This window comes from Pogoniulus pusillus, chromosome 26 (genome assembly GCF_015220805.1).
Source record: "Pogoniulus pusillus isolate bPogPus1 chromosome 26, bPogPus1.pri, whole genome shotgun sequence".
In the NCBI taxonomy this organism is placed as follows: domain Eukaryota; kingdom Metazoa; phylum Chordata; class Aves; order Piciformes; family Lybiidae; genus Pogoniulus; species Pogoniulus pusillus.
The window spans coordinates 19,825,353-19,852,938 of NC_087289.1; the positions used below are offsets into that span (position 1 = coordinate 19,825,353).

At 42.5% G+C, this 27,586-nt stretch overlaps 2 protein-coding genes across 9 annotated transcripts in view; both read right to left on the reverse strand.

Annotated features, from left to right (window-relative positions):
• Positions 1 to 943: 943 nt before the first annotated feature.
• On the reverse strand, positions 944 to 20,424 carry RBP1 (retinol binding protein 1). Of its 2 annotated transcripts, XM_064165447.1 has the most exons (5): positions 20,102 to 20,424; positions 18,464 to 19,206; positions 17,680 to 17,858; positions 4,436 to 4,537; positions 944 to 1,226 (listed from the first exon to the last, which is right to left on the reverse strand). In XM_064165447.1, exons 2-5 carry the CDS (start codon positions 18,534 to 18,536, stop codon positions 1,173 to 1,175), a joined length of 408 nt encoding a protein of 135 aa, XP_064021517.1. In that variant the 5' UTR covers positions 18,537 to 19,206; positions 20,102 to 20,424; the 3' UTR covers positions 944 to 1,172. The 2 variants fall into 2 exon arrangements, with proteins under 2 accessions (XP_064021517.1, XP_064021516.1); XM_064165446.1 differs by having other exon boundaries at positions 18,464 to 20,424.
• Positions 20,425 to 21,081: 657 nt separating this feature from the next.
• NMNAT3 (nicotinamide nucleotide adenylyltransferase 3) overlaps positions 21,082 to 27,586 on the reverse strand; it is a 28,238-nt gene continuing 21,733 nt past the window's right edge. For all 7 annotated transcript variants that reach the window (XM_064165439.1, XM_064165441.1, XM_064165443.1 and 4 more), the window contains 2 exons: positions 25,601 to 25,710; positions 21,082 to 21,582 (listed from right to left, as the gene is read on the reverse strand). In XM_064165439.1, the coding sequence (XP_064021509.1) occupies positions 21,173 to 21,582; positions 25,601 to 25,710 (520 nt within the window). In that variant the 3' untranslated portion in view covers positions 21,082 to 21,172. The remainder of the gene's footprint in view (positions 21,583 to 25,600; positions 25,711 to 27,586) is intronic.

Consider the following 27,586-nt stretch of genomic DNA (forward strand, 5'->3'; position numbering starts at 1 on the left):
CCCATTGCCCTTTGTCCTACCACTGGGCACCACTGAAAAGAGTGCTGCTGCATTTTCCCAACACCCACTCTTTAGATACCGATTAGCGTTTATCAGATCCCATCTTGGTCTTCTCTTCTCCAGGCTAAACAGCCTCAGATCTCTCAGCCTTTCCTCATTACACTGATGCTCCAGTCCCCTCAGCATCTTTGTAGCCTCTTCTGGGTTGTCTCCAGAAATTCCTTGTCTAGTGAATTGGGGAGCCCAGAACTGAACACAATACTCCAGATGCCGCTTAATGAGGGCACAGAAGAAGGAGAGGAGAATTCACCTCAACCTGCTGGTCACACTCTTCTTAAAAGTACCCCAGAATACATCCTCCTGGTCACAAAAGCATGCTGCTGGCTCATGGTGAACTTCTTGTCCACCAGGATCCCCAGGTCTTTTTCCATGGAGCTGCCTTCCAGCTGGTCATGTCTTAACCCCAAATTTAAGCATGCAATGATATACAGATCCTAGCAGTGATCTGCTGTTTTCCAGAGGAAGGAAAGAAATGGGCTAGTTAGATACTGGCTAAAGAACTGTCCATGGCCATGTTTCCAGAACCACTGTTTTCCCAGGCTCTCGATCCATACCTTTAGTTATTTTGTGAAATGATAGTGTGGTTTTTGGTTGACTGCATTCAGTGAAGTACTGCTGCATTTGAGCTGATGGCAAAACTCCCCCTGGCTTCAGTCAAACCAGGATTTAAGTGTAAGCCACATACTACAAGCTCTCATTCTCATCTCTACAACTACAGTTCAATACTGGAAAACAAGACTACTTGAAAGCCCTTTACTATGGCTACAGAAGGGTGGTTTCGACTGTAAGAGAAGAATCAGCTTACAATGTGTTAATTTCCAGCACCTTATTTTGTATCAAGCAGTCCTGTTTTGGTGTGGTCAAGAAGTATGGGCACGCATACTTTTATAGGGTTTAGTATCTTTAATTGGCATTTCTAAAAACAGTTTTATTTGCAGTTATTTCTTTAAAGTTATTTGTCAAAGGTATTTTATTCATTCTACTGAGAGGGTTCTAATGTGATCTTCATTCCTGTGCTTGCTCTGGTCACTGATGATGGGCACTGCTAGCATTTGGAGATTTGGTGGTAAGTGCAGATTCTACTGTTCTTCAGCTCTGCAGCAGCAGCAGGATCACTGGACCTTCTTAAAGACCTGCTTACACTTGACTCCACACACTCTTATTTCCTAGGAAGACAAAGGAATTCAAAGTTACAATTATAACATAGGACATATATATTACACATTCATCTCTATGTCCAGCTTAATTTGAATCCAGATTTCTGTCAAATCACACTTGGTAGCTTGTATGTGTTTTAGCCTACTTTCAAAAGAAATCACCTGCTTTGGATTCTTTTTCTGGTGAAAGGTGGAGTTAAGTTATTTTTGGATTTCAGATCTCAAAGGGCCAAATATATTCCTGGTGCACTGTTTTCAACTTGCAGTTTGTGCAACTGCTTAGGTCTTTGAAATGGGCATTCTCCATTTGGTGATGGATTTCAAGAACCAGCTCTGAATCTGTACATTGATGACAAAACTACAAATCAGCTGAAAGCCCACTATGGTCACAGCCAGAAAAGGACAGGTAGTTGGTACAGAAGATGCAATGGAGGCTGGGCACAGCAGCTGTGCTGGGACGGAACTGGACCACACTGGATGCTGAATGCTCTCTACTGCTCTTTGTGTTCACAAGAGCTTCTCAAAAATGCCAGCTTACTGCTCACTGGATCATGAGCTGTATAAATGCATAAATGGGTGCAGTGATGTTTACACCTTGCACTTTAATCTGCCAGGCCTGCTGTTGTTCACCTGACCTCACTGAAGATGCAGTTTAACCTTCTCCATTCCTGAAACTATTTAAGTTAGACTTGGGAAGCACACACAGTTCGTGCAGGCATGCGGGCAGGGGCTGACTGGTTTTGCCAGAAGGACAAAAAGGGGTAAAACGTCTTAAGGGACATAAAGACAAAAGGTTATGTATGAGCTAGCAGAAGGGATGGACCTTCTCTTTCTAGACAAGACTTTGAATAAAGCCATCAGAACACTCTGAGGGGAAAAAAGGGGCCGAGTTTCCTGGGAAGTTATGCACATTTCCTCATGGGGGACTTCGCTAAAGCAAAAGAAATAAAAGACCCTACACTGAGTCAGTAACATCACTGGCCTCTATTGCTAGGCCCTAGCAGGAGAAAGCACTTCGTGATGAACTGATGAAACAAGCAGACTGATACAGTATCTTAGTTATATTTTAATTAGGACCTGTTTCATTCACTTCTGTATAGTTAACCCAGAAGGAGGAGTATGCAGTAAGGGCTATGAGATCTGCTGACAATGACAAAATCTTACAGAGCAGAAGCAATCAATACAATAGAAAAGGGCAATAAAACTCAGAAGGAAATGGAGAATGGTCAAATAAGTCACTCACATAAACCAGAATCTAAGGAGGAAAAAGAACTACAAAGTACAGACCACAGAATGAAATGGAGAAAATGGGAGGTGATAAACTACTAAGTGATGTGGCACTACTCTCTGCAGAACTATGGAAAGAATTAAATTAACACTTGGCTCATTGTGTAAAGTTCAACAGGATCATAAAGCTATGGAAGTATCAATTTTTTAGAGGTAACTGCCCATTGTATCACAGGACTCTCAGGAGTACAGGACCCAGTAATCTTAACTGGTCAAAACCAAAGATACTAAATGGGACTCTTTTACTGCACGCTTAATGGAAACAGTTACATTAGCAAGGATTCAGAGAAATAAAGAGGACATCTTTTGAAGTTCCTGAAATACAAAAACAGAGAAGACTGAAATATTTGGGACTGGCATCTAAAATACTTGGCTGCTCCTTTTGCATGAAGCAATTTTGTACTGACTGTTGTGTACACATGAGACCGACTGCGCTAAATTGTACCAGTGCCATGGATGCCTGAATGAGCTGGCAGGTGTGATGCAAAACTCTTCAGAGCCTCCTGAAAAAGCAGCCTCAGATCAGCCAGGTTACCTTGGGGTGCTTGAAGTGCCACTACACATCTGCATTTGTGCAACTGAATGTGAATTTATGACTTCTAAAATCAAACTCTTGACAAGGTCAGGTACACGAAATGGCCTCACCTATAAGTCCATGGCTAGGTTGTATGGTATAGTAAAGCACAAAGCAGAGTAAGGAGAGCAGAAATCAGGGCTAAAAACATTGATGTTGGACACGAGAAATGGGAGGGATAATGACTGCAGAGCTGGCCCACAATAGAAACCAGGGTGTAAGCCCAGAGCACTTCAGGAGCAGCTAGTGCTATTGCTTCATATGGTTGCAGGCAAGCACACAGACGTGTAGGACTAAGTGCAGCAGGGTGTGAGCTGAACTGGGCCAAGCACTGTATGTCTAACTGCAACCTGCCAGCAGAGACTCTGAAAAGGCTGATGCTTGGTGTCATGGCACCAACTGTTGTGAAGCTGGGAGGCAGTGCAGAAACACTGAAGTATCTGTGTGTAGATAGAAGGAATACATACACATGGGGAATTCTGGAGTCTCCTCTTTATTGCTTCTTGCTTCTTCCCTCCTTTCAGTGAGCCCTAACCCCAGCTAAGTGAGCACTTGCTCAGTAACTTTCTCCCTACCTGTGTTCCACGAAGTATGTGGTACAGATGGGAAGATCTGCCACGTACATTCCCTTCCCAAACTGGCTTTCCTGATTTCTGGCACTTCCTGAGCACTGTTAGCAGCAGCATGGAGGTCGGTGTGCTTTTGCAAGGACTTCCTAACGGCTTCAGAGAAAGTCCATTTAGCCTGTGAATGCTACTGAGCACTGAACACAAACAGAGCCTGGATCTTATTATCTCAGCAGGAAGCTGCCTTTTACCCAAACTGATGAGAGAGCGATGATGCTGTAACTATGTGACAAAAGACCAAGCATCTTCTTTCAGGTCCTGTCAAGGAAGATAAAAATTACGATCTGCCAGAACATGACATGTAAAAGCCTTAATTGCTGCTTCAGTTCTGCGGGCTAGCATGCAGCCTGGCCTGCAGTTATTTTAACAGAACAATGCTGCTTCTCCCCCTCACGGCTGGCTGTCGAAAGCTAACTCCACCAGCTCCCACACCATGTGCTTCACAGACTGCACAAAGGATGTTGCTAAACGTCTTCCTCGGTGTAAACATTTCAAGCTGGTATGTCTGGACAGACAGTTAACACAGAAAGAGTTCTGCTTTGAAATCAGTCTTTTTAAGGGACACAAAAGTGTAATGGCTCCAAATGAAACTGTTTCTTCAGAAAGAAGTCAAATGTCACAACAACGCATAATTATGTCAATGTGAAACAAGATAACACAGCACACAGCCTGCTGCCTTACATCCAACCGGCTTAATGGGCTGCTATCTAAAACCTGTTACATGATCTTACCAGGTGCATTTCATCTCCTTCGATCCACTGAGTCCAGCCACGACCTTCTTTTTCTCCGTTCTGTACACAGAGAAGCTTATCTCCATCCCATGATACAGTGGTCTAAAAAATAGACATGCTCTGTGTTACTCTGATATTCCTATTCCTTGGTATTATGATTAGCTCCCTTAGAAGCAAAACTTCTAATATAAGAAACGATTCATGTATCTCATAAGAAGAACAATCGTAGAGCATTGCAATGCTTAGGATAATTACAAAAGAAATGAGCTTAAATACAAAGTTGCTGCCTGACTGTAAAACCCTGGAAAGAGAAGATAAAGTTGTTTAAATGCACAAAGAACTATCATAAAAATTGCTGTGTAAGAGCTCACTCCTTTCTCCCTGGTGATAGAGAACACCAGAAGGGATGTGCAGCCTAGCACTGTATTTGCAAAGGGAGCTGAAAACTTGAGATTGTTTTCTCCACTGTAAGAAGGATGCCCCAGATGCGGTACATGAAATCACCAACCAGCAGGCAGCTACAGATGAGCAAGGCTTTTAAACCCCTTCCTCCCATGTCTTGGTCTGCTGTCAAGGAGAGTGGTTTGGAAGTATCAGAAAATTGGCAATTTCGCCAGCACCTTGCTTTTTGTAACTGTAGCTGCAGGAGTACTGGAGCCAGGCCTGGCAGGTTTAGAGTGAGAGGAAAGTGCTGTAGGATTTCTGAATGCTGCTGTCATGAGTGGTTCAGTAGAACCTGATTGGTAAAACTACTTAAATGTAGGGGGTTGCATCCTACAGCTTGCAACTCTGCTTACTCTTTAGTGCCAGTTTCCCTTTTCCATCTCTCCAAGACAAAAAGCAACAGAACTCCGTAAAATATAGAAAGAGGGAATAGTAATGATTTGTGCTCCATGAGGAGAGTTTAACACCAATGTAAGCCCATGGCTTTTAAAACAGTTTGCTTGAGGTGAATCTGAAGACTAAATATGGAATTACTGTTTACCTTGTACAAGTCATCAGCTACTGCATGTACGAGTAGTCAGATACGGACAGAACAAGGGGACACAGCCTCAAGTTGTGCTGGGGGAGGTGTGGGCTGGATGTTAGGAGGAAGTTCTTCACAGAGAAAGTGATTTGCCATTGGAATGGGCTGCCCAGGGAGGTGGTGGAGTCACTGTCCTTGGAGGTGTTCAGGAAAAGACTGGATGAGGCACTTAGTGCCATGGTCTGGTTGGCTGGATAGGGCTGGGGGATAGGTTGGACTGGATGAGCTTGGAGGTCTTTCCAGCCTGGCTGACTCTACGATTCTATGATCTATCTTTAAAGGAAAACTTACTGCATCCAGCCTGTGTAGCTCCTGAGAAAAATCATCAGTCTAATGACTGATACCAAGACCATTAACCAAGCTGTTTTATCAGCCAATATTCTTGGTTATTGTCTGCCTTCCCTTTGAGAAATACAAATATTAAAGGGCTAAGGGTAAACCACACACTCTCTGATTTCTGTACATGGCCGTTTTGCTATGACGGTTATGAAGGACAGACTGTACTGCAGGAGAACATAATGTCCTCTTCTTTGTTAGCAGGAACAACCACTTTATGGCAGACAGATTAATCAGTACCAATTTTATCTTTTCTTTCTTTAGGTCAAACTGTAATGTCCCCTCTAGTAAAAGACACTGAAGACAGAAACTTCTCATTCAGACTGAAATAGGTTCTCTACTGAACTCTACTGAGAAGTGCACCAAGTATTAGTTGAGGTTGGATTTGGTGTGTTACATATGCACTGGTTGCTGCTAATATTCTGCCAACAGCTAAATAAGACAATGCTTGTCTTGAACCGTTCCCAACACAAAAATAATGATATTCCCAAAAATGTTGGTAAATCTCTTTAAAAGCAAACATTTCTTTTCAAAGGCTGGATCAGGATACTGCCATTGTATACATAGGAGTCAAACACATGAACAGGCCAGAAAGGCAGCTCTGTATGAACCTTTGGTTGCTCTTGTTCTTCTCTCCCAGCACACACTACCAAGCTAAAAAAATTATTTCCCATTTATGCAAAGATGCTTTTCTTAGAACAGTCAGGGTTCATAGCTAACCTGGTTTACCACCATTTCAATAATAACATCACCTAAGGCTTGCCTGATCACAGACAGAATGACCTTTGCCAGGATTTGGGGAAGCACAGCATCCCCAGGGAGACAGTTCCAATTCTTCATTTTCCTCCACAACCAAGAGGAGGAGAAGTAGACAAATGGAAGACACTGGAAAACTGCCATTTCCTGCTGGTAATAGAATCAGCTAGATGAAAATATAGTATTTCTCTAAAACTGCAGGCTCCAGCCTTTTTGGGCACTTAGTACTACTTGAAGGATAAATGGAAGGCATAATTTATTCCTTTCAGCTAAGCAGCACATAATTTAGTTCATCAGAAGCAAGCTTAACCTTTGCTCACTGTGCTAGATTGAAGCAAGCTGGAATGTTTTGGTGAAAAGAACTAGATAATAGGCAGTGAAAAGGAAAACAATGGTTGTGTCTCCTTCCCTCATCAGTCTCACTGAGAGTTCTGGGAAGAAGAAGGAAAACATTAGATAACATTCTCCATTTTGTCTCTCACTCTGCTTTGAGCTTCAGACCAAGCCACATCTCCTTAACCTCACTGCCACTAATCTTCCTTCTTATCCTCTTGGCTTCACCTTTATTTCTCTCTGAGAACTGGGGTAAGGTTGAGAGGGGCAGGGGAAGGTGTTGGGGTGGTTTGAGAGCCCCTCCTGGGGACTCAGGTTTCTGGGATGGGAGTTGTGTTTCTGAATTACTTTTAACTTGTATATTTCTGTATATAACTGTATATACTGTAAATAGCTGCTTGTATATTTGCTGCTGTAAAATAAATAGCTTCATTTATATTCCCGGAGGCCTTCTGAGTTAGCTGAGGCAATTCCAAAAGTGTGGGGGGGCAGGTAAGATCCAAACCATCACATTTTTAATTTGGCACCCATCGTGGTGCTAAATTTATTTGAGTGACTGTTAATTAGCTCTGGGAATTAAAATGAAGCTAATAAAGCAGCTACTGTATGCGGTTGGTGCGTTACTCTGGTCTGGTTTCATTTTCTTGGCATTTAGTTGGATAAAAGCTCAAATTGTTGCTTAATTTATTGATTTAGCTTATAAGAAGGCTAAAGCCAAGGTTTCAGATATGTTCTGGGTCTGGGCTGATTTGATTCTTGGTTATGCTGGTTTTAATGTCACTGAAAACCTTACCAGGAACATTACAGGAGCACTTATCAATAATGTGACAACCAATGGAAACACTGCCCTGATGAGACTAATACACCCTAAAACTGAGATGCCAAATCCCTGTAGTGATTTTTACACAAAACAAACCGTGGCAGGATTGGTGTGTATTATCCTGGCTCTTGTAGTTTTGATTTTCATATTAATTTTGGCATTATGTGTGAAAAATTCAAAACCAGCTTCTGTAAGAACTAGAAAAAAATCTGTCTCAAAACCAAATTCAGTAACAGTTTCTCAGCAATCTTCTTCCCCCCAGGCAGTGTCTGCACCCTCCTCTTTAGATTCTGGGAATTCGGCCAATGTTCCCGCCGGGAATGTAAACAACAACAATCCGCAGGATTTGGCAGGCATCCCAGGAGTACAGGCAGGTACCCAAGGTCAGAATGTTCCTAATAACAATGACAACACTGGTGACACCAGCTCAGCCAGTTCGAATCCCCAGCCAGTAGACCAGAATCAGAGCCCTGCTAAATCTAAGGCAGATTTGAACTCACAAGCTCCAGTTCAGACCCCCAATAATTCAAACCCTCCATCAGACACGTCCAAGTCTGTTGCTGCTCAGGCCCTTCTGGCACCTGCTAAGGCAAAAGCTAAGACAAAATGTGGTTCACAGGAGGATGTAAGAGAGGGGACCTCTGGTGATCAGCAAGAGGAAGAAGAGGAGGTAGTTAGTCTGCGAGACCTCGCAAATGTGCTGAGACATCAACACTCAAATGAGAAGAGCGCTGTGAGGTTAGCTGCCAAGAGAGAGGATGGTTCCCATGAGTTTAAGAGTGCTATGAGAAAGGTTCTGTTTGGCCAGGGACAATCAGGTCAAGAGGAGGAAGAGGAGGAAGATGACATCCAGGACTCCAAGGATCCTCTCAGACAGGTCAGGGAAGTTAGAAAGGAATACTCAAGGGAATCAGGTGAGCCAATCCTAAGCTGGCTAGTGAGATGCCGTGGCATTGGTGCTAATGCCCTGCAGGTAGGAGACAAATCTGCCAAGCAGCTGGGACCACTCACCAAGGAGAGTGGAGTGGACAAATACCTAGCAAGTCCTCTTGGTAGGGTTAGCTTGTGGACACGCCTTTTGTTGGCTGTGGCTATGAGATATCCTTCCTGAGATGATCTGCCATGGGCTGCCAAGAAGTGGAACACCACTGAGCAGGGAATTAAGCTTCTGAAGGAGTTTGCTGTGAAGGAAGTGCTTTATGGAGATCATGGCACACATGAACCTGATGACATTCCTCTTGGAACAGGTCTCATGAAGAAGCTTATTAAGCTTGCTCCTTCATCCTATGCTAACATCTTGGCCAGCAAGTTTCTATCAAGGGGTGGCAATGGAAGGTCTATCACTGTTGGTGAGTTCACTGACCAGCTCAGGCAGGTAGAGGACAGCTTGTCACATTCTGGCCTAGCCTCTGACATAAAAACTCTGGGTACAGAGCTTAAAGGAGGTATTGAGAATGGCATTAAGGAGAGCATGAAAGAACTGAAGGAGGATCTTAAAAACATTACCAATCTGGTAAAGGACACCATTCCTGCATCATCTGAATGGGTGCATGTTTCTGCGGTCAGGAACAGACGCCCACCTCCTGCAAGGCAATTCCCTCTCAGGAGGAGACAAATTCCACCCAGACATCAGCAATCACGTGCGGCACTGTGGATACTTCTGCGTGACACATACGGTGAGAACATGAACAAATGGGATGGTAAACCTACTTCAGCTCTTTCAAAGAGGGTCAGGGATCTGCAGAGGGGCAGAAACAGAGGCAGTAATGCCAGAAAAGTAGCTGTCACTTCTTCAGCTCCTGAGAGCAGCTGCAATTGTTCCAACAATTGCAATTTCTCTCACAGCAACACCAATCACTGTGTACACCCCACATGCCATGTTCAGCATTTGGGGTGCCCTGCCTCCAGCCAGGAGGAGGGATAGTGGAGAGAACCGAATCTATTGGAATGTATTCATTAGGTGGCCTGGCAGTTCAAGAGTTCGGAAATACAGGGCTTTAATTGACACAGGTGCTCAGTGTACTTTATTGCCATCAAATTGTAAAGGGACAGAGTCCATATCTATTTTTGGGAATCACTGGTGGATCTCAAGAGTTAACTAAGTTGCAGGCTGAGATCAGTTTAACTGGTAAAGAGCGGAAAACACATACTATTGTAACTGGTCCTGATGCGCCTTGCATTCTGGGCATTGACTTTTTGAGACAAGGTTGTTTCAAAGATCCTAAAGGTCACAAATGGGCTTTTGGAATAGCATCTGTAGAGATTGAGGATGGTAAATTGAAATTGTCCATTAGACCTGAACTTTCTGATGAATCTGCAGTTGTGGGACATCATGACATAGCGGACCTGGAAGTGCCAATTGCAACTCAAACTGTTCACCACAGGCAGTACAGAACTAACCATGACTCTTTGTTGCCCATTCATCAGCTGATTCATCAACTGGAGGATCAGGCTGTCATTGAGAAAGCTCATTCACCTTTCAACAGTCCCATCTGGCTTGTGTGTAAAGCTAATGGTGATTGGAGGCTGACAGTTGACTTTCGTGCCCTCAATGAGGTGACTCCACCCATGAGCACAGCTGTGCCGGACATGCTGGAGCTCCAGTACGAGCTGGAATCGAAGGAGGCTAAATGGTATGGAACCATAGACATTGCTAATGCTTTCTTCTCTATTCCCATAGCAAAGGAGTGCAGGCCTCAGTTTGCATTCACCTGGAGAGGAATCCAGTACCAGTTCAATCGTTTGCCTCAGGGGTGGAAACACAGCTCAACCATCTGTCACTCAGTCATCCACAATGCACTGGAGAAAGGTAAAGCTCCAGAGCACGTCCAGTACATTGACGACATCATTGTGTGGGGCCAAACTGCTGAGGAAGTCTTCGAGAAAGGTAACAAAATCACTGACATTCTGTTGCAAGCAGGTTTTGCCATTAAGAGAGACAAGGTCAAAGGACCTGCCAAAGAAATTCAGTGTCTGGGAGTGCGGTGGCAGGATGGTAGCCGTTACATTCCTCAGGATGTGATCAACAAAGTCTCCACCATGGCAGTTCCCACCAGTAAGAAGGACACACTTTCTTTTCTTGGTGGGGTGGGATTTTGGAGACTACACATTCCTGGTTTCAGTCAGATTCTCAAACCTCTGCATGATGTGACTCGTAAGAGAAACAATTTCGAGTGGGGACTTGAACAAGAAGCAGCCTTTGATCAGATCAAGCAAGAAGTAGTCCATGCAGTGGGCTTGGGACCTGTGAGATCTGGTCCAGACATTAAAAACATTCTGTACACAGCTGCCAGTGACAATGTCCAACTTGGAGCCTTTGGCAGAGAGCTCCAAATGAGACACGTGGTCGTCCACTTGGTTTCTGGGGACGTGGCTACAGAGGTTCAGAGACAAATTACACTGCAACAGAGAAAGAGATACTAGCAGCCTATGAAGAAGTGAAAGCAGCTTCTGAAGTGATTGGAACTGAGTCACAATTGCTTTTAGCTCCTAGACTGCCAGTTCTAAACTGGATGTTCAAAGGCAAAGGTTCATCACCACATCATGCCACAGATGCAATCTGGTCTAAATGGATGGCTTTGATAACCCAATGAGCACGAATGGGTAATCTTGACTGACCTGGTCTGGTGGAGGTGATCACCAACTGGCCGGAAGGCACAGACTGTTCCAAACCTCCAGAGGAGAAAAAAACCCATGCTGAAGAAGCTCCTCCCTATGGTGATCTCTCTGATCAGGAAAAGAACTATGCTTTGTTCACAGATGGTTCCTGTCGTCTTGTTGGGAACAAGCAAAGATGGAAGTCAGCGGTTTGGAGTCCAACCAGGAGAGTTACCGAAGCGAGAGATGGAGAAGGAGAATCCAGTCAGTTTGCTGAGGTAAAAGCTGTTCAACTTGCTCTTGATGTGGCTGAACATGAGAATTGGCCTATCCTTTACCTCTACACCGACTCGTGGATGGTAGCCAATGCTCTATGGGGTTGGCTAAAGGACTGGAAGAAGCATGGTTGGCAGAGGAAAGGAAAGCCTATTTGGTGTGCTGATCTATGGCAGGACATTGATGCACGGCTGGAGAGAACTCCAGTGAAGGTGCGGCACACCTTTTTTTTGTTTATTAAGTAGTCCATAAGCATTTGACTTTTTTAGTGCCACCTACCACATTGCATCAACTGCAGCTACACCTTTCATCAAAAATATGGTACTGACTTCCCACCTGCAGGAAAACACAGCAGTATCAGTTCTGGTTTTCTTTTACTTCCCTTCAGAGCACTGCCCCTATAACGTGGTGCAGAAAACGGCTGCAGTGCTTTAGAACTGCATGATGCACTCCATGCTCCATGTCGGTCCAGTAGTAATTCTCTGCTTATGAGAATGACCAGGCCTTCGCTTTACAACCGATTTTAGAAGGATTAAACAATGGAAGTGATGTCTCCTAACAGGTATCTATAGCTGCAGGACTCTGAAATGTGTCTGTGCTACTACAAACTTGCTCAGATTGTCACTGAAAGACAAGCTGGTTGGAACGTGGGCATTTGGTACCTGATGGACAAGCTCACTAAAGTTCACTGTAGTTAAAAATAAGGCACTTCCAGAAGCAGCATTTCCATTGCTAGCACAGGGATTTAGGACTGGACTGACAAATTTCAGATCAAAGCTGCTGTCAGAGAGGATCAGATCGGAAATGTTCAAATTCCCCACTTTGATTCCTTGCTCATAAAAGCAGTAAAGGAAGACAATGACTACAAACCATGTTCCAGGGAGTAGGGAAGTAAATGTGCTAAACCTCCAGGCTATGTACATGACAATATGTGGGAGGATGAGCAAGATCAGTGATTTGGACAGTGTATAATGTGTTTTTTTTTCCTTAGGAATGGCAGGGTTTGTTTTCTAACTGATATAAAATAGTATACAAATAATACAAAAATAGGCAGACTTGTGTATAGCCTCTGCCAGAAAATACACAAAGCAGAACATCCAATTCACTTTGTGCAAGGATCAGAATCGATTCTAAGACACTTACTGTTTAAATGAATGTGCAATAACTGATTTATCCTCTCTGCAATTTTAGCTAGATACAATTGCACATAAGAGTAACAGTTTGTCATTCAAAATTGGATTTGCTAAGTCGAGGTCACAGGTTTTCAGATGATTCTTGCTGATTGCACTTTCTGCATTCAGGCATTTTTAGGATACACAAAACCCTGAAGTGCTAAGCCCATCCAAAACCACCTCCCTATACAGCTCCAGTATCACAGCAAATGTTTTATGAATAGCTGGCTCAAAGCTGCTGATCAGTCTTGGGTTTTAGATATGGATCCAGCACTGCAGAATTTGAAGTTAATGACATCTTAAATTATATGGTAGAAGATTCTAGAGATCTCGTATCATTGTTCAAATGTGCTGAGCATATCATTTACAGGTCATAAGCAATAATGCCAAAAGACCAGACTCTGTGAAATAAGGCAGAGCAAAGGAAATGGCTTCTCTTTACTGATGCACAGAGACAGAACGAACCAAAGTTTCGGAGAGTCTGAGACAAGTCCAAGAGTAGACCTCTTCTCACTTGTGGCCAACAACTTGTAAAAGGCTATAAGTATCTACAGAAAGACCATCTCCTTTAAATTCAGCCCCTGAAAAAGACAGGTTATTCCAGTGAGGAGCTGGGGAATGCACCCGACTGCACTAGACCTGAGAAAAGACAACATCAGAACACCTCTTAGCAACACTATATGAGAAAATCCTGCTTAAGCCAAAAAGAAATAGAGAGCATTTGAAGAGGTAAAAGAAACAAAACATTAGAATCAGAAGGTTCAAACAAAGACATATTGCTGATCTCACACCTTACTAGGCAGCACAATGCATTTTGAGTCTTCTCATACTGTGAGGGATCCCTATTGAAATTCCAAGTGCTGTTGTTTTGGTGGCAGCAAAGTCTGAATTCCAATACCCAAACTAGATTAACAGCTGTGGATTCCATTTGTGGAACAGAGTAACCCTGCCTACATAGTTAAATAACCTTCATAAGCCATGTGATTTTATAACAGGGCTTTGCTCTGACCTTGCAGCAGTGTCAGTAAAATGTCAAGAACAACTAAACTTCATTGCATTTTTCCTGAAAACAAAGAGAGGAATCAGTTTCACATTAGGGATGTTTGTTTTCAGGTTTTTTCAGTGAACTTGTTAATAAAGTTTTTACTGCTACACTAAGCCAGCAGAGAGTGAGGGTACACAAAGCAAGCTTTCTCTGCTCAGTGTCAGATCCTGCCTTATTCTTGCATGTACTGGTACCTGTTTCACGCTGTAGGTGTTTCCTTAGCTTCACTGTTTATTACTAATGACGAAAAAGGAAAAGTCTGGTGATGAACAAGACATGGTTTTGGAGATGGTTTTCAACTGCTGTGAAGAGTATCTTTTTTCCACAGTAGAGTTTATTTGCATGAAGCAAGGTTTTATACTTAGTGCAATACTCAGGACGCTCACTAAACTAATCACAATGAGTAATTCCGAGGAAACTTCATTATGGAACTGGAGCTTCACTGAGAATGAAGATGGCAGAATCAAACATTCAGTTCAGGAAATAACTGAAGTTATCCAGCTAACTTTAACTTCCTTTATTCACCACACGTCTGGTCAGTGTTACCAACTGAACCCACAAATGAACTCTTCAAAGCATTAGAAACTTTATCAGACAGCCCAACTCAAACTTTACATGCTGAGCAAGAAAAGAATATCCTGAATACATCAAACTTTCATTTCACTTTGTAGTTCGAACTGTCAAGTTTTTTAGAACCCTAAATATTAAGCATGATTAAACTTTCAGAAACACATTGTTCATGAAACTGCATGAAACCAGAGAAAGTGCTATTTACTTAGGAGATAAATCTCTGGGGAAAAGCTCCAGGAGAAGCATGGTGGCACTACGGAGCTAAGTGACTGCTGATGTCTGCAGTTCTCAAAGACAAGCAGTGCTGCAGCTGGTTCCATACAGGGTGCCAGTAATACTTAGAATGCATGCAGTATCAACTGTCTTGGAAGTACCTTGTGCTGTGATGAGGGATCTCTCCTGTGCCCACACATCCATGTGGTCAATTATCCTAATCTCTAGTTCTGTGAAAAAAAATTTGTACCCTTAACTACATTAGTAGGGCTTTTGAGTGTCTCAAGATTCCAAAGGAGCAAATTTTCACCTCCCAACAGAAACAAGATCTTAATGGAATTGTTGTCAGTAACTGCTATTACCTATATCCCTCAAGAAAATAGAATCACCACAAAGCATGTTGAATACAGGAAAGCAAAACCAGGAGAAACTGAAACTGCTGAAGTTTATCCACTTCAATTAACTGTTTCAGAGAGTTCAGCCAGGCTTCCAGAGTGACCAGCTACAAAACTGAAGGGGAAGAGAGGGCCCATGTTCTCACAGGGGCATCCATTCCTGCTGTCTTTAGCCTTTACTCACCACAGACAGTATTGATTTGGAATTACTCCAGTTAAATTCTACCCTGAGGGACCTGAAGATGTGTTTTACAACTGAAAGGTGAAGGCAGTTTCAGTGTGTTATACACAAGCCCTAGCTTGTTGACGGTGCCAATAGTATTTTTACAGGTCTGTTAACTCCAGTCAAATGATACATTCTTCATTGAAAGAAAAAACAATCCGGCTCTACTGGGTGGTTTATTTCTAAGGTTCCTTTTGTTTGCCTCCTGATGGTTGCTCTGCTATGTAGATTAATAGTTAATTTGCAATTTGTCTTACCCATGTTACTCTGTGCTTCTCATACATTGAGCTACTTGGATAAAACTTGTCCAGTGGTCTGCTCAGTCCATGATACAAGTAACAGTAATTGATCCACAATCTCTCCCATTACACAGGGTGACTATTAATGATTAAACCATTTATGGCATGCAGTTTTGCAAGCCACAGAAAAGGAAACATCAGGAATGATATTCAACCTTTGCTTCTTCATAAGCCTGCTCAGGCAGTGGTCCAGTATCAACTCCATGACCCCTCTCTGGTGAGACTCTCTCTGGGCTCTCAGAGCTACTTTGTTACTTAACAACTGCAAGTTTTGCCTGGCGTTATGGTTATCAGATTTGGGTTGAAGCAGCCTGAGAAAAGCAGCTTCTTGCACTGCTCTGCCTTTGAGAAAACTCAAACTGAGGCCTCTAAGAAAACTGAACTATGAAGTGCAAGACACTGCTACAAGGCAAGCAGAGAGCCAGTGACCTTCCCTGCAGAAAGCTGTGCTGTTGGAGGCCATAAAGGCAGATGGAGGATTTCTGCAAGTTTCAGTGCGATGTGTGTAACTCATTGTTACTAAAACAGTCAGGGTTAGCCACGATGCCTTGGCCTTTCTGGGAGAAGGCAAGAAGATGCTTGTACCTTCTGCTGCCAAGGCTCTCAGAACTTTGCACTGAACAGCCAACATATAAAATGTTGAAGCAACTCTTGGAAGCAGGATGAAGAACGTTCCACTCCAAGTCAAATAGCTGCTGTAGTGACTAGAATAATCCTTCTCTAATTCCTTCTTTCTGGTCCAACATTTTAAGTTCTTCCCCATCATTCAATTTAGTTAAGTAGGACAGGGAATTCCAGCCTATTTATTGCATTCATGAGGAAATTAAGTGTTGTCAAATCTATTCATCATTTCAAAACCAGGACTAGGCAAGGGCCACCTTTCCACATCTTCTGAATCTGATTGTCCAGCATGGTGGTTTGGTTGTCAGACACATTTGGTAAGAACTCATTTCAGGTATACACTAGAGAGCTTCAGAGCAAAGTTTCTTCTTTCCACCCTGCAGAAGATGTTTTAGTCCTCCTTTAAATGGAGTTTAATTGTACTTATGTAGAAATAATGCTTATAGATGGTTCTGTACACTGACTCAAACACTGAGGCCTTCAGATATTTTCAGCACTTAAGCAGGTACTCTGATCATTGCTATCTTCTGATAATTACTTCACTGGGGCCGTAATTGTTCAGTGTACCTTGTTATCTGGATGGTCTCCAGCAGGCAAGAAATGCATGATGACACTGGAGCACTTCCCTGCACACAAACACTGCTTCTCCCTTCTGTGAACTTTGTATTCTACACTCTATCATGCCTCTAACCCTTTGTAACCAGGAGTCTTGAAACAAGAGTTGAGGTGTTCACTAGCTAGCTGTTACTATTTTCTCATCCTCACAGTCTTTCCCTTTCCTGCTGTGGAAATCTGCATATCCCAGCGTGGGAGAACAGCATCAGTTTTAAATGGCACTGTGTTTACAACGATTGAAACCCATCCATTCTCTTTTATAGGACTTCTCCTCTATAGTCTCTCCTGAAATATTTTTTTCTTATCAACTTGCTTCTGGTAGGCTATTACAGGCATCATACTTTCCAACTATCAGGAAAGAAGCTGATATTCTCAAGGTTTTCTGCTGTTAATTGATATTGATCAGTCATAAGTTAGAAAATATTGTCTCTCCGACAAGCAAAAAGAGCTCATAAGGCAGAGTCCTCTGTGTTTGCTTATTGACTGCGAGAAGATTTGTTCCAGTAGGCTAATTAATGCCTCTGTTCTAAAACTTACAGCCAGGAAGGAAGGAGTAGAACAACAAAAAGAAGGACAAAAGCTGCAGTTTCTAAGCTCTTACACATGGGGAGTAGTGCCTGAGCCTGCACTCAGTGGATTTCCTTTGCTGTAAAACTTTCCTCAGTGAAGAGATTCTGAAAGTCTGAAGCTAAACATCTTTATTGACAAACAAATGCCCCTGTGTAAATCAGTAACATTCCACTGAAGTTACCACTCATTTGGCAAGACTGTTTTGTGCTCCTGATCAGAATTACCATGTCTTTAATGTGAATGCACATCTCGGCAACCTGAGCAGCACAGGAAGCACTCTGGGGACAGTCACACAGGAGTTAACAGATGTGCTTTGTGAAAGGCCTCAGACCGCCACATTTTCTTGTGTGCCCGTGGTTACAGTTCTAATTCTTACCATGCACTTGCGATCATCCACCCCAGCTAAATCCTCCTCAAACTCCTTTCCCACATCGAATTCCATGATGTAGTTTCTAAAGGTGCTTAGCGTTTTAATGATCATATGATCCCCATTCTGAAGGATTTCTTTGTCAGGTTTTAGCAGGTTGGCTATTTTTCTGACGGCAACATTAACATCTGAAAAAGAAAAACAATTATTTTGATTCAGAAATTCGACCCCAACAAGAGTCTTGTAACTCTGGGGAGAACTAAAATGAACAAACAAATGGTTGTCTAGACCTTTCAGACCTGCTTTCTCACGAGGAAAAAGTCCACTGCAATTCTTTTCACTGTAACAAGTTTGTAACTCCGTGTTCTGACAAGGGAGCATCCTACAAAATACCATTTGGGTCTGGCAGTTAAGAAGGCCTTTGATATTTCTACAGAAGTCCTAGCACTTTATAGCAAATGCCAACACACAAAAATTAGATGCTAAACACATTATAGCCTCTTTACCATGCAGTAAAAGTTTACTCTTTTTGAAATGAGGGGCTTTTTGACTTTGAAATCTGCCACTCACCTCTTCAGGCTACGCAGCGCAATCTGTGTTAATGAAAGCTTCAATACAGTAAAAAGTAGAGGCTGCTTAAGACAAAAAAATTTTGCATAGGACATTTCTTAAGTGCATTCCTGAGAAAAGAGTTTCTCAGACAAACCATTTATGACTGCACAAGATAAACCAGCTTTACGTGAAGACGAAGACCCCCTCAGTATTTATTAAAGGAACATGGAAGAGACCTTACCCAGTGCTTTCAGATACTCCTCAAAATTGTCATTGCTGACCATTTTCCAGTAGCCATTGAAATCTGCAGGCATCCCTGCTTTAGGTGGCTGCCCAAAGCACAGCTTCGGAAGGGCGCTGCTTCCGCACCACACGGCTCACTGCCCTGCTTTGGGGAGAGGCTGAACTCTGCTTTCTTTTATCGTTTCTTAGACCATGGAGCTATGCAAGTCCTTCTAATCCGATTATTATTGAAGTGTTGCCTTTAAATCCTTCCACAAGGCTGAACCTCCAATATTTCCAATGACAGCAGCATGACTTCATTCAAACAGAATCAAGGGCACCAATTATCTGAAGATCCATTTTTAACCATATTACTTTTCATTTTTCATGCCTCATAGAAAGAAACCTTTAAAATAGCTTTAGTTCAGGATATTAGCCAAAAAACCACAAGTGCTTATCTGGTGTGGGGTTTGAGGCAAATCCTTCTTCCTTGAGTATGTTCCAGCTACTTTGTGTGCCCTTCTTTTCAGAACACAATCACACAGACTCTATCAGTAACAGTTTGTGTCTGGCCTCACTTTTAACTTGTTCCACAAGATCTTTAATTCTGGAGATGGCTACCGGTGGCTTCTGTTTGGCTAACTGAAGGCTCAAAAATGGCCAGTTCGATGGAGACCTGTATTAAGGCGCAGTGGTTGACTCTGTAGCTTGACAAATGCTGCACCACTGCTGAATGCACGCTCACAGTTAATTTAAACAGTGCTGAAACACAGAAATAACATTTCATAGAGATTCCATATTCTTTGAAGGCATCTTCTGTCAAAAATGAAATAGACTGAATCAGCAGAATAGGCAAGTAACGTAAGAGAATGGATTTTTCTGGCTATCATTAGGGCTTGAACACTGAGACAGCCTCTGCTATATTCATTTATTTTTCACTGAGTAGTTTCTAATGGACTGTCTGTCATTCATGAACCTGGGGGCTTACAAGTGCCATGAATGATGCATGCATTTTTAAGTGCTTGCATGAAAGCAAGATTTATTCCCATCTCTTGTCCAAACTGCCAAAGCACAAAAACTGGTTCAGGGCCCCAAAAAAAACAAAGCTCACCAGTAATAGGTATTTACATATATATATATATAAAGAAAAGTTTATTCTGCTGCTGAACTAGCTACATACTAAAACTCTCTGTAGGATTACTGAAATGAGATTCAGGAAAGTACTATTTTTGACCTTTAAGTAACACTGAGATAAATGTTTATTTTCACAAAGAAGCTGTTCTTTATATATTTTAAGCTATGCTCCTCAGCATCCTGCTTTTCTTAAGCACTACCACTATCCTGTAGCCCTGTATACCCCCACATTCCTCTCCCTCTGTGGTTTGAATGGGAGAGGAAAAGGCACGAAAAGACCTGTTCCCTGCCCTGCAGGCATGAAGCGGGGGGAGCAAGGGGCCCTTCCAGCATGAGGGGTGCCCGTGCAGTGCCCATGCTGGGATCGGGCTGGGATTGGCTGTGGCCTTCGTGCCTAGGCAGTGGTAACTCTGCTCTTTGTCTAGGAAGGGTATAAATATTGGGGGACTGCCCGCTCTTGGGGTTCCCGCCTTAGAGATCCTGCCTGCCTGAGCGTTCTGCCTGCCTGAGACTTCTCCCCCACCTGGATAGATTCTGCAGAAGGAGCCCGGCGCTCTGCTCCAAAGGACTGCTTCACCCATTAATGCCTATTAAGGTCTTAACGACTCTCCTTCGGCTTCTGAAAGAGAACCCCAGCGGACAGGCAGACGGACCACCCTTTTCAGGCAGCCCGACTGTGAGTTGTTTGGCTCAGCTTTATTATTAAGAAAACCCGCTATCATTTAATAGCTAAAAGCCTTTTCCAACTTCTGACTTCCAAAAGAGTCAGATTATCTACAGCATCCTTGTGCTAGTTAGAAGCAAGCTGGAATGTTTTGGTAAAAGAACTTGATAACAGGCAGTGGAGTGAAAACAATTGTGTCTCCTTCTCTCACAGTCATGCTGAGAACACTGGGAAGAAGAAGTAAACTTTCTCCATTTTGTCTTTCACTTCTGCCTTTGCCTTCAGACCTGGTCACATCTCATTAACCTTGCTGCCACTAACCTTGCTCCCTAACCTCTTGGCCGCACCTCTCTTCTTCCTGAGAACTGGGGTAAGGTTGAGAGGGCCGGGGGAGGTGTAGGGGTGGTTTGAGAGCCCCTCCTGGGGACTCAGGTTTCTGGGAGGGGAGTTGTGCTTTTGTATTGTTTATCCTTTGTATATTTCTGTATATAATTGTATATAACTGTATATATTGTAAATAGCTGCTTGTAAATTCTGCTAGCTGTAAATAAATTGCTTCATCTATATTCCCAGGGTCCATCTGAGTTAGCTGGGTACCTACAAAGTGGGGGAGGGCAGGGTAACCCCTAAACCATCACACATCCTGTAGATCTTCTCAAACGAGCCGAATCTGGTAATTAAAACTAAATTAATTTCTGTATCTAGTTTTGGGGGCAGGTTTCAGGAAAATAAAATAACTATTTTTATATAAATTCCTGACTCAGGCACATTAATTCCCTGCCTCCACAACAACCACATACAAACCCATGAATTTCAAACACTACATGAATTCAAGAAACTGAGGCACATTCCCTTTATTAACAAGGAGCAACTTTCTCAAGGACTTCACACGAAAACACATCCGCTGGGTCCATGCACACACCGCAGACATCAGTCGTTGAGCGGGTTTACTGTTGTGCTGTGCAACTTGAGAGGCTGAAGCACATCACCTTCATTCTTCCTCTCACTCTCTTCAGTGTAGATATTATGCTGTGCAATGTAGGATATAACCGAGTCTGGCACGAGGTATTTTACACTTAATCCTCTGCACAAGGCAGTGCGTATCTGTGTGGCACTGATTTCATTCTGAATCCATTCTTTCACCAGAAAGATATTGTGCTGAAATTTAGTTAAGAGATCTGATTCATTGATATACTGAGCAGGATCAGAGCCAGCACGGCTAATACAGACCAAACCAAACTTCTCCACTATTTCTTTGATGTGTTCTTCCTTCCAAAGATTGGGTGTCTTAAATGTCTGTAGAAAATCAGCCCCACAGAGCAGCTTCAGTTCTGGTAGAACTGGAAAAAGAAATGAGATATTTCTATACTTGTCTATTTTGATAGGAAGTTAATACTTAAAATCTGTTTTAATGCATCAATATTTAAAAAAAAAAATTACTTTCACTCCTGTTTCCTTTCAAAAAGGTTGCAAGAAAACTTCATCTAGGACTTTATGTGTTTGGTCACAATTTATCACCTACTTCAGCATCGCTCACATTATATCAAGTATTATCTGTACCATTTTAAGTGAGAACTATTTCTCCACTCAAGTGAGACACAAAAGGGAAGAAGCAAATAAGGAGAATTACTGCAGCACAAAGACTGGCCGTGGTTGCACCTGGCCACTACACCCCAGCCTGCCCTGCTCACTTTGCTCAGGTACCAACTCCAGCTGGTGAGCCCTCGCATGTTACCACAAACGGCTCCCCAGCCCTTAAGGGACCACAGATAATATCTACATACTGCCACATCAGCCAGACAACAACCCAGATTTCTCCTGGCTTTGTGCACCTGTATCACCTAAAACATGATGGACTCTACCCTCACTGGTACAGTAAGTCCAGTAGTTGACTTACCAAGTTTTGTTTTATTTCTAGAGCCATTTGAACCAGCAGAATATTAATCAGATAATATTTTGTGTCATGTGGCTGTGACTTTTCTGTTCTTGCACAGAGGTCTCCATTTTACATTTATTTGTGATTGTAGACCGTTGGCATATATGCAACTCTTATACAAACACTTGAAGTCAGCTATTTGAGAAGTGTGAGGCAGGAAAAGGATACCCTAGGTGTCTTAAGACTGACTCAGTTGTGCAGAGGTTTAGTATACCCCACTGAATTAACTACAGAAAGCATTTCTTCCAACATCCCTCACTACACACCTTCTGACCTCCACAAAGGTGACAGGGTACTGCACTGCACCTTCCTCTGCTCTGAATGCAAAAGCACCATAGGAGGACAACTGTATGGGACAAGGCTAGTTTGAAACATTCACAGACTGTCCACATACTTAGAAGTATAATGATGGGATTTTTAGGAATATGCAACAGTTTCCTCCCCATAAAAGCCTCAGTAAATTTTTGATATCCACACTTGTAAGGTCAGAACCTTTAGATTCAATGCTCTTGACACTTGAGGTACTGCAGAAGTACCTGCAACAGTGGTCTGGGATTCCTTGTTGGGACCAGGGTAACAGAAGTACTGAACTCTGAAAGAATGTCCCAGATACTTCTTGGCAGCTGATGAACAATGTGACACCAAGAACCTTGAAAAAGCTGATCTTTTCTGCTTCCTTTCTCCCAAGCCATCCTCTGCTCACCTATTTCCTTATGCCAGCTCCAATCTTATTGTTTTTCCACTCACAGATTCTACTCTTGCTTTCCAATTCCTTATCCTCACTTCATGTTTAGACTGTTTTCAGTCCATTGTTTTCCAGAGCCTTACCTGGGTTTTAAGTCACAGCTTATTTTTCACTTACAGCAACCTCCACAATAAACCAGTACTCTGACCCAAGCTGAATGAGAGCCAATGTACAGTGGAGCTTTCGTAGTAGCTCTGGGCTTCCACACATGGCAGTCTTAGGTTACTGGCAGCTAAATCAACAGATCTCAGGCTTTACAAACAGGCTGTCAATTCCACAAATACATCTCTGCCTGTTCTACATCATCTGTGCCAATGAGAAAAATCTGCCTTTGGCTTTTCAAGAACACTTTGCTCAATGATGATCTGCAGCTTCCACTACAGATGATGGCATAAAACCCAAATGTCCATTGCAATGCTCCAGTTTTGGACAAGGGAAACAGTCTTTATTCCAGGTTATGGTATGTCTGGATCAGGGGAATTTCTGCTTGCTATTGATTGGCATAGCTCAGTCAATACTGGTGTACAGAAATGAACTGCAATTCTTTAAAGTGTTGGGCAGGGAAAAAGGAAAGTGTAAGCTAAAGGATAAATAAGTATTAACACAAAGTAAGTAGCTGGATTTAAGGTCTAATTAAGGGAGACTGCTGTTGGAATATGCCAAGGAAAAGCATTCAAGAAGCAACAACAAAGTTGCTCACGTAAGGCAGAGGAGTGAGCTGCAAGGGTTTCAATTTGAAACAAAATTAAGACAATCAAGCATTTCTTCTAAGTAGAAGAAATATTGCATGTGACACTCTATTTGGTGAATCAAGGAGGAATGACAAATTCCTGGGCACTGAAATACAGAGAATGAGAGCTCTGTAGTGTTATTATTTTTAGCTTCATCCTGACTGGCTCTCACCAAACAGCTATTTCAAGTTTATTAAAACTGCAGTTGTTTGTCTATACCTGGCCTCAGTGAGCTTTTTTGCTTTCAATATATATTTAAAGGAGCTGGCTATTTCACGTGGAACAACAGATCCTGAGGTTCACTGGCATGCAAAGACGACTTGCAGTTCAGCAGGCATACATTTAGTAGAAAATACTCATTATGGAATTTTGAATTTTGCCACTGCCTAATTCAGCCATGAAACTGAACTTTGGGAAAGCTTCCATTAGGTGATTTAGCCTTTCTAAAACTTGTCACAGCAGACCCCAATTCAACACATTTTGTTGTTGGGAGAGTTGTTTTACAGAGAGGCGGGAAGGGTGAGAAGGGAGGAGGACCTGGTAACAGTTGCCTGTCATTAAACAGTTTGTGCTGAACAACATTACTTCCTCATAAAGGAGAACTCTATTCTGCTCTGCACTTCTCACTAGCTCTTGATTATTGCCCCTGCCATACCACACTAGTGGCCAAAGGGAGTGGGATGAAACCATCCTGCCTCTCTTGGTGGGCCACATGTTTAACACAGCCAAATCCATATCTCCGCCCTGTCAGTCAAAGCACTGAAAGCAGAGAAACTAAGTCACAGCAGGATGCTAGCCTGTCTCTGTGCAAAGCAATGGACTGTTCTTTGTGGATAGCTGTCAGACAAAGTAAACATTAAAAACAAAACTCAACACACAGCCACGATGTACTAGACAGAAGTCTATTTCTTGCCTATCCCTTTTCTCACCTAGTTTTTGCTATGCCTTTTGGTTTTGACTGTAGCAGAATCCTGTGAAGATGTCTGATGAATTCTAAACTGAGACTATCTTCTGGGAAAGGAAAACTATTTTTAACATTTGTTTTCTTGTCTATTTTTACATAAAATGCTATAGAGCTTGAAAGAACTATAGAAAAATAGCCAAGCCAATTTTTTTGTAATGGAAAATGAAATCAGTCTTTATTACTTTCACACTGATTTTCCTTAGTGCAGCAACATGGAATAATCAGACTTGTCACTTGCCAACAATCAGTAACCCACATCAGACACAAGATTCAACTGCAGTCTAAATGACTTGGGATTTTTTTCCTATATCATCTATATAAAGAGACAACTCACCTTCTGGAAACTTTAGTGTAACCATGAACAACATAAATGTATTATTTATATCCAAGAAGTGCTACAGGAACATATGTGCTAGATCAAAAAGCTAGCAGCATCCTAGCAAGTCAAAGGTTTAGGGAATGTGATCAAAAAGCAAACCCAAAACCAACAGTGTTTCAAGAACCTGCCATATTTTACTGTCTACAGAAGCTTTTCTGTCCAGAGCTGCAACAAACACCAGTGCACCAGCAGCACCACTGCTGTGATACCAACGAACTCTGTTCATTGCCTAAACTGGAATTACAGTTCTAAGTAATCCTTACACATCTTGGTATTTTTTTAGTCATATATTCTGTGCTTTGCAAAAACAAGGGGTCCACAACATACAGTCTGGCACAGCTAAACTCACTGCACAGCTAAACTCATGCTTGTAAGTCCAAGAACTAACACAATTCCAAAATAAGTCTCCTGTCTGTGTGTGAGTCACAACAGAGTAACTGCAGAGTAGCCCTACTGGCATTTGGCATGGCTTGGTTTTGGCAGGCAGCTTCAACCCCCAAAACCTACCAGCTATTACAGTCAGCCTTTTCATCAGTCTAGTTTGGTAAAGCTATGCTGTTTTTAATGCTAAACAAAGAGTTGTGGTTACAGTTATGAACCAACCTGAGTGCTGGTAGGAAAGGGAATCCTCTGCAGATCTCTCTATGGGCGGTTGGTTTTCCATTAATTCCTTCTTGGACTGGAGCAATCTGAGTGATTCATTGTAATGGTGCCTGCATAGAAAATAAAGGCTTCTGTGTGAGGTAATCCTCTCAGAGATGCACAAAGCGATTCCTGGCGCTTTCAGTCTGCTTTATGCACTTTGGATTTGAATACAATTTGCTAGGAATTAGCATATTCATTCTACCATGATATTAGTGTCAACATAGTCAGTATTTTGCAGAATTCCCAAGCAATCCCTGTTGCTGCACTTTGGTTTTCAAATTCTTCTGGAAATTCTACCATTATGGCAATTTGAGCAGCAATGTTACCTTTCAAACAGTGTGCAGGTTTCTGTGTGAAACAGGATGAAATCACACTTCCATCACTAATTTCTTGATTAAATACAATCCCTCATGATGATGTTTCCATAGTGTGTGCTCAGCTTTTAGGAGGAGCCATTCTTGTTGAGGAGAGCTTCCTCTGTTACACAAAAGATGCTCCCTGCATTTTTACCTTGTGCTTGTCCGTTTAATTAAAAGAATCAGGATCCCAAGAAACTCAAAATGCACATCTCAGAAGATTTTCCACATCTGCTATGCTTCTAATTTTACCGAGTTCAGATGCATGAAGGCATGCAAGGATCCTTTTGGCAGTTTCTTCCTGGTTCATATGACCTCATTCTTTTGCTGCTCCTGATCACAGGTGCCCCACTGTAATACCGGTACTGATGGTAGTGGTCCCTTCTTTGATCATGAGGGCAGTCTTAAACACCTAAACTTGCTTCCTTCCAAATCAGCATGTGTTCAGAACAGTCCCTGATTTGCACCATCCTGAGGTCTTTCTCACATTAGCACGAGCCAAGATTGTTTCAGGAAACAAGCTGGTGGTTAGGACAGACACAGACTGAAGGTGGTGTCTTACTTGCACACATATAGCCTAAGTGACCATCAGGTCTTGCACAGCTGTTCCAAAGCAGGTTACAAGTTACAGGTACAGCCTGAATTCAGTATGTGTACAAAGCCCTTTGAATGCCCAGCCTAGGGAATTAGTCTGTAGATCAGTGATTTAAATGTACACTCTCAAATCAAGCAAATACTTCTAGCCACAGGAATAAATCACCAAATGTTGACTTACAGATAGGCTGCATAAGTATCTCCAGTAACTTTGGATGCTCAGCCATTATCTAAAGAAGCTGCACAGACAAGAGGGGAGGGACATAATGGTAGCAGTAACTTGGCCTGCACCTCCTTGCATCTCTATTTGAAATCCTGCCTTGTAGTAAACAGGCTGATGCTATGTATAAAGTACACTAGCTTTGTACCGCGGACTGATGGTCTTGAGCCACCATGCAAAAATAATAGCTCTGGGCAAAGAGCTCACTGCAGAACTAACATTGCAAGTGCTGCAAACTCCAAACTGCCAAAAGGTATGTTCAACAGCTGTTTGCAGTGCTGGGGCAGGGAGGGTCACAGTATTCTAAAGTTACACCAAAAAGGACAAAGCAATCTGTCAGTTTATCAAGAACTTTCTGAACTGTTGTAGAGCTTCTGGGAGTTATCCACCCCCACACAATGAATTCACCCAGACTAGACTCAGACAGATGGAAGTTAAGGAATGAAGCTTTATATTCACAGCTTAGCACAATATACAAGCAGGTATCTACAAGATATTACAGGTATTTGCAGGTATACAAGTTAAACGTAATAGAGAAACACAATACCACTCCCAGCCAGCCAGAGTGCCCAGGAGGGGTTCCCAACCACCTTCTTTCCACCCCCCTCTCTTATCCCAGAATCTGCCTTACATGCAAAGTGAGTTGGAAGTATTTGCAATGGAGGTCAGAAGGAAAATGATTAGTTGGGTTACACAAATTCCAGGCAGAAGCAGTTAATATGATAGAAGCAAGAGACACAGACTGCCTTATCTATGGTTGTGTCCTTGGTTTTA

Coding starts and splice junctions, on each gene's coding strand:
- RBP1 (XM_064165447.1), bottom strand. CDS start 18,536: ATGCCTGCAGATTTCAATGGCTACTGGAAAATGGTCAGCAATGACAAT. Junction 4,538..17,679: donor TGGATGATCGCAAGTGCATG/GTAAGAATTAGA, acceptor TCTATTTTTTAG/ACCACTGTATCATGGGATGG. Junction 1,227..4,435: donor AAGGAGATGAAATGCACCTG/GTAAGATCATGT, acceptor TTGTCTTCCTAG/GAAATAAGAGTGTGTGGAGT.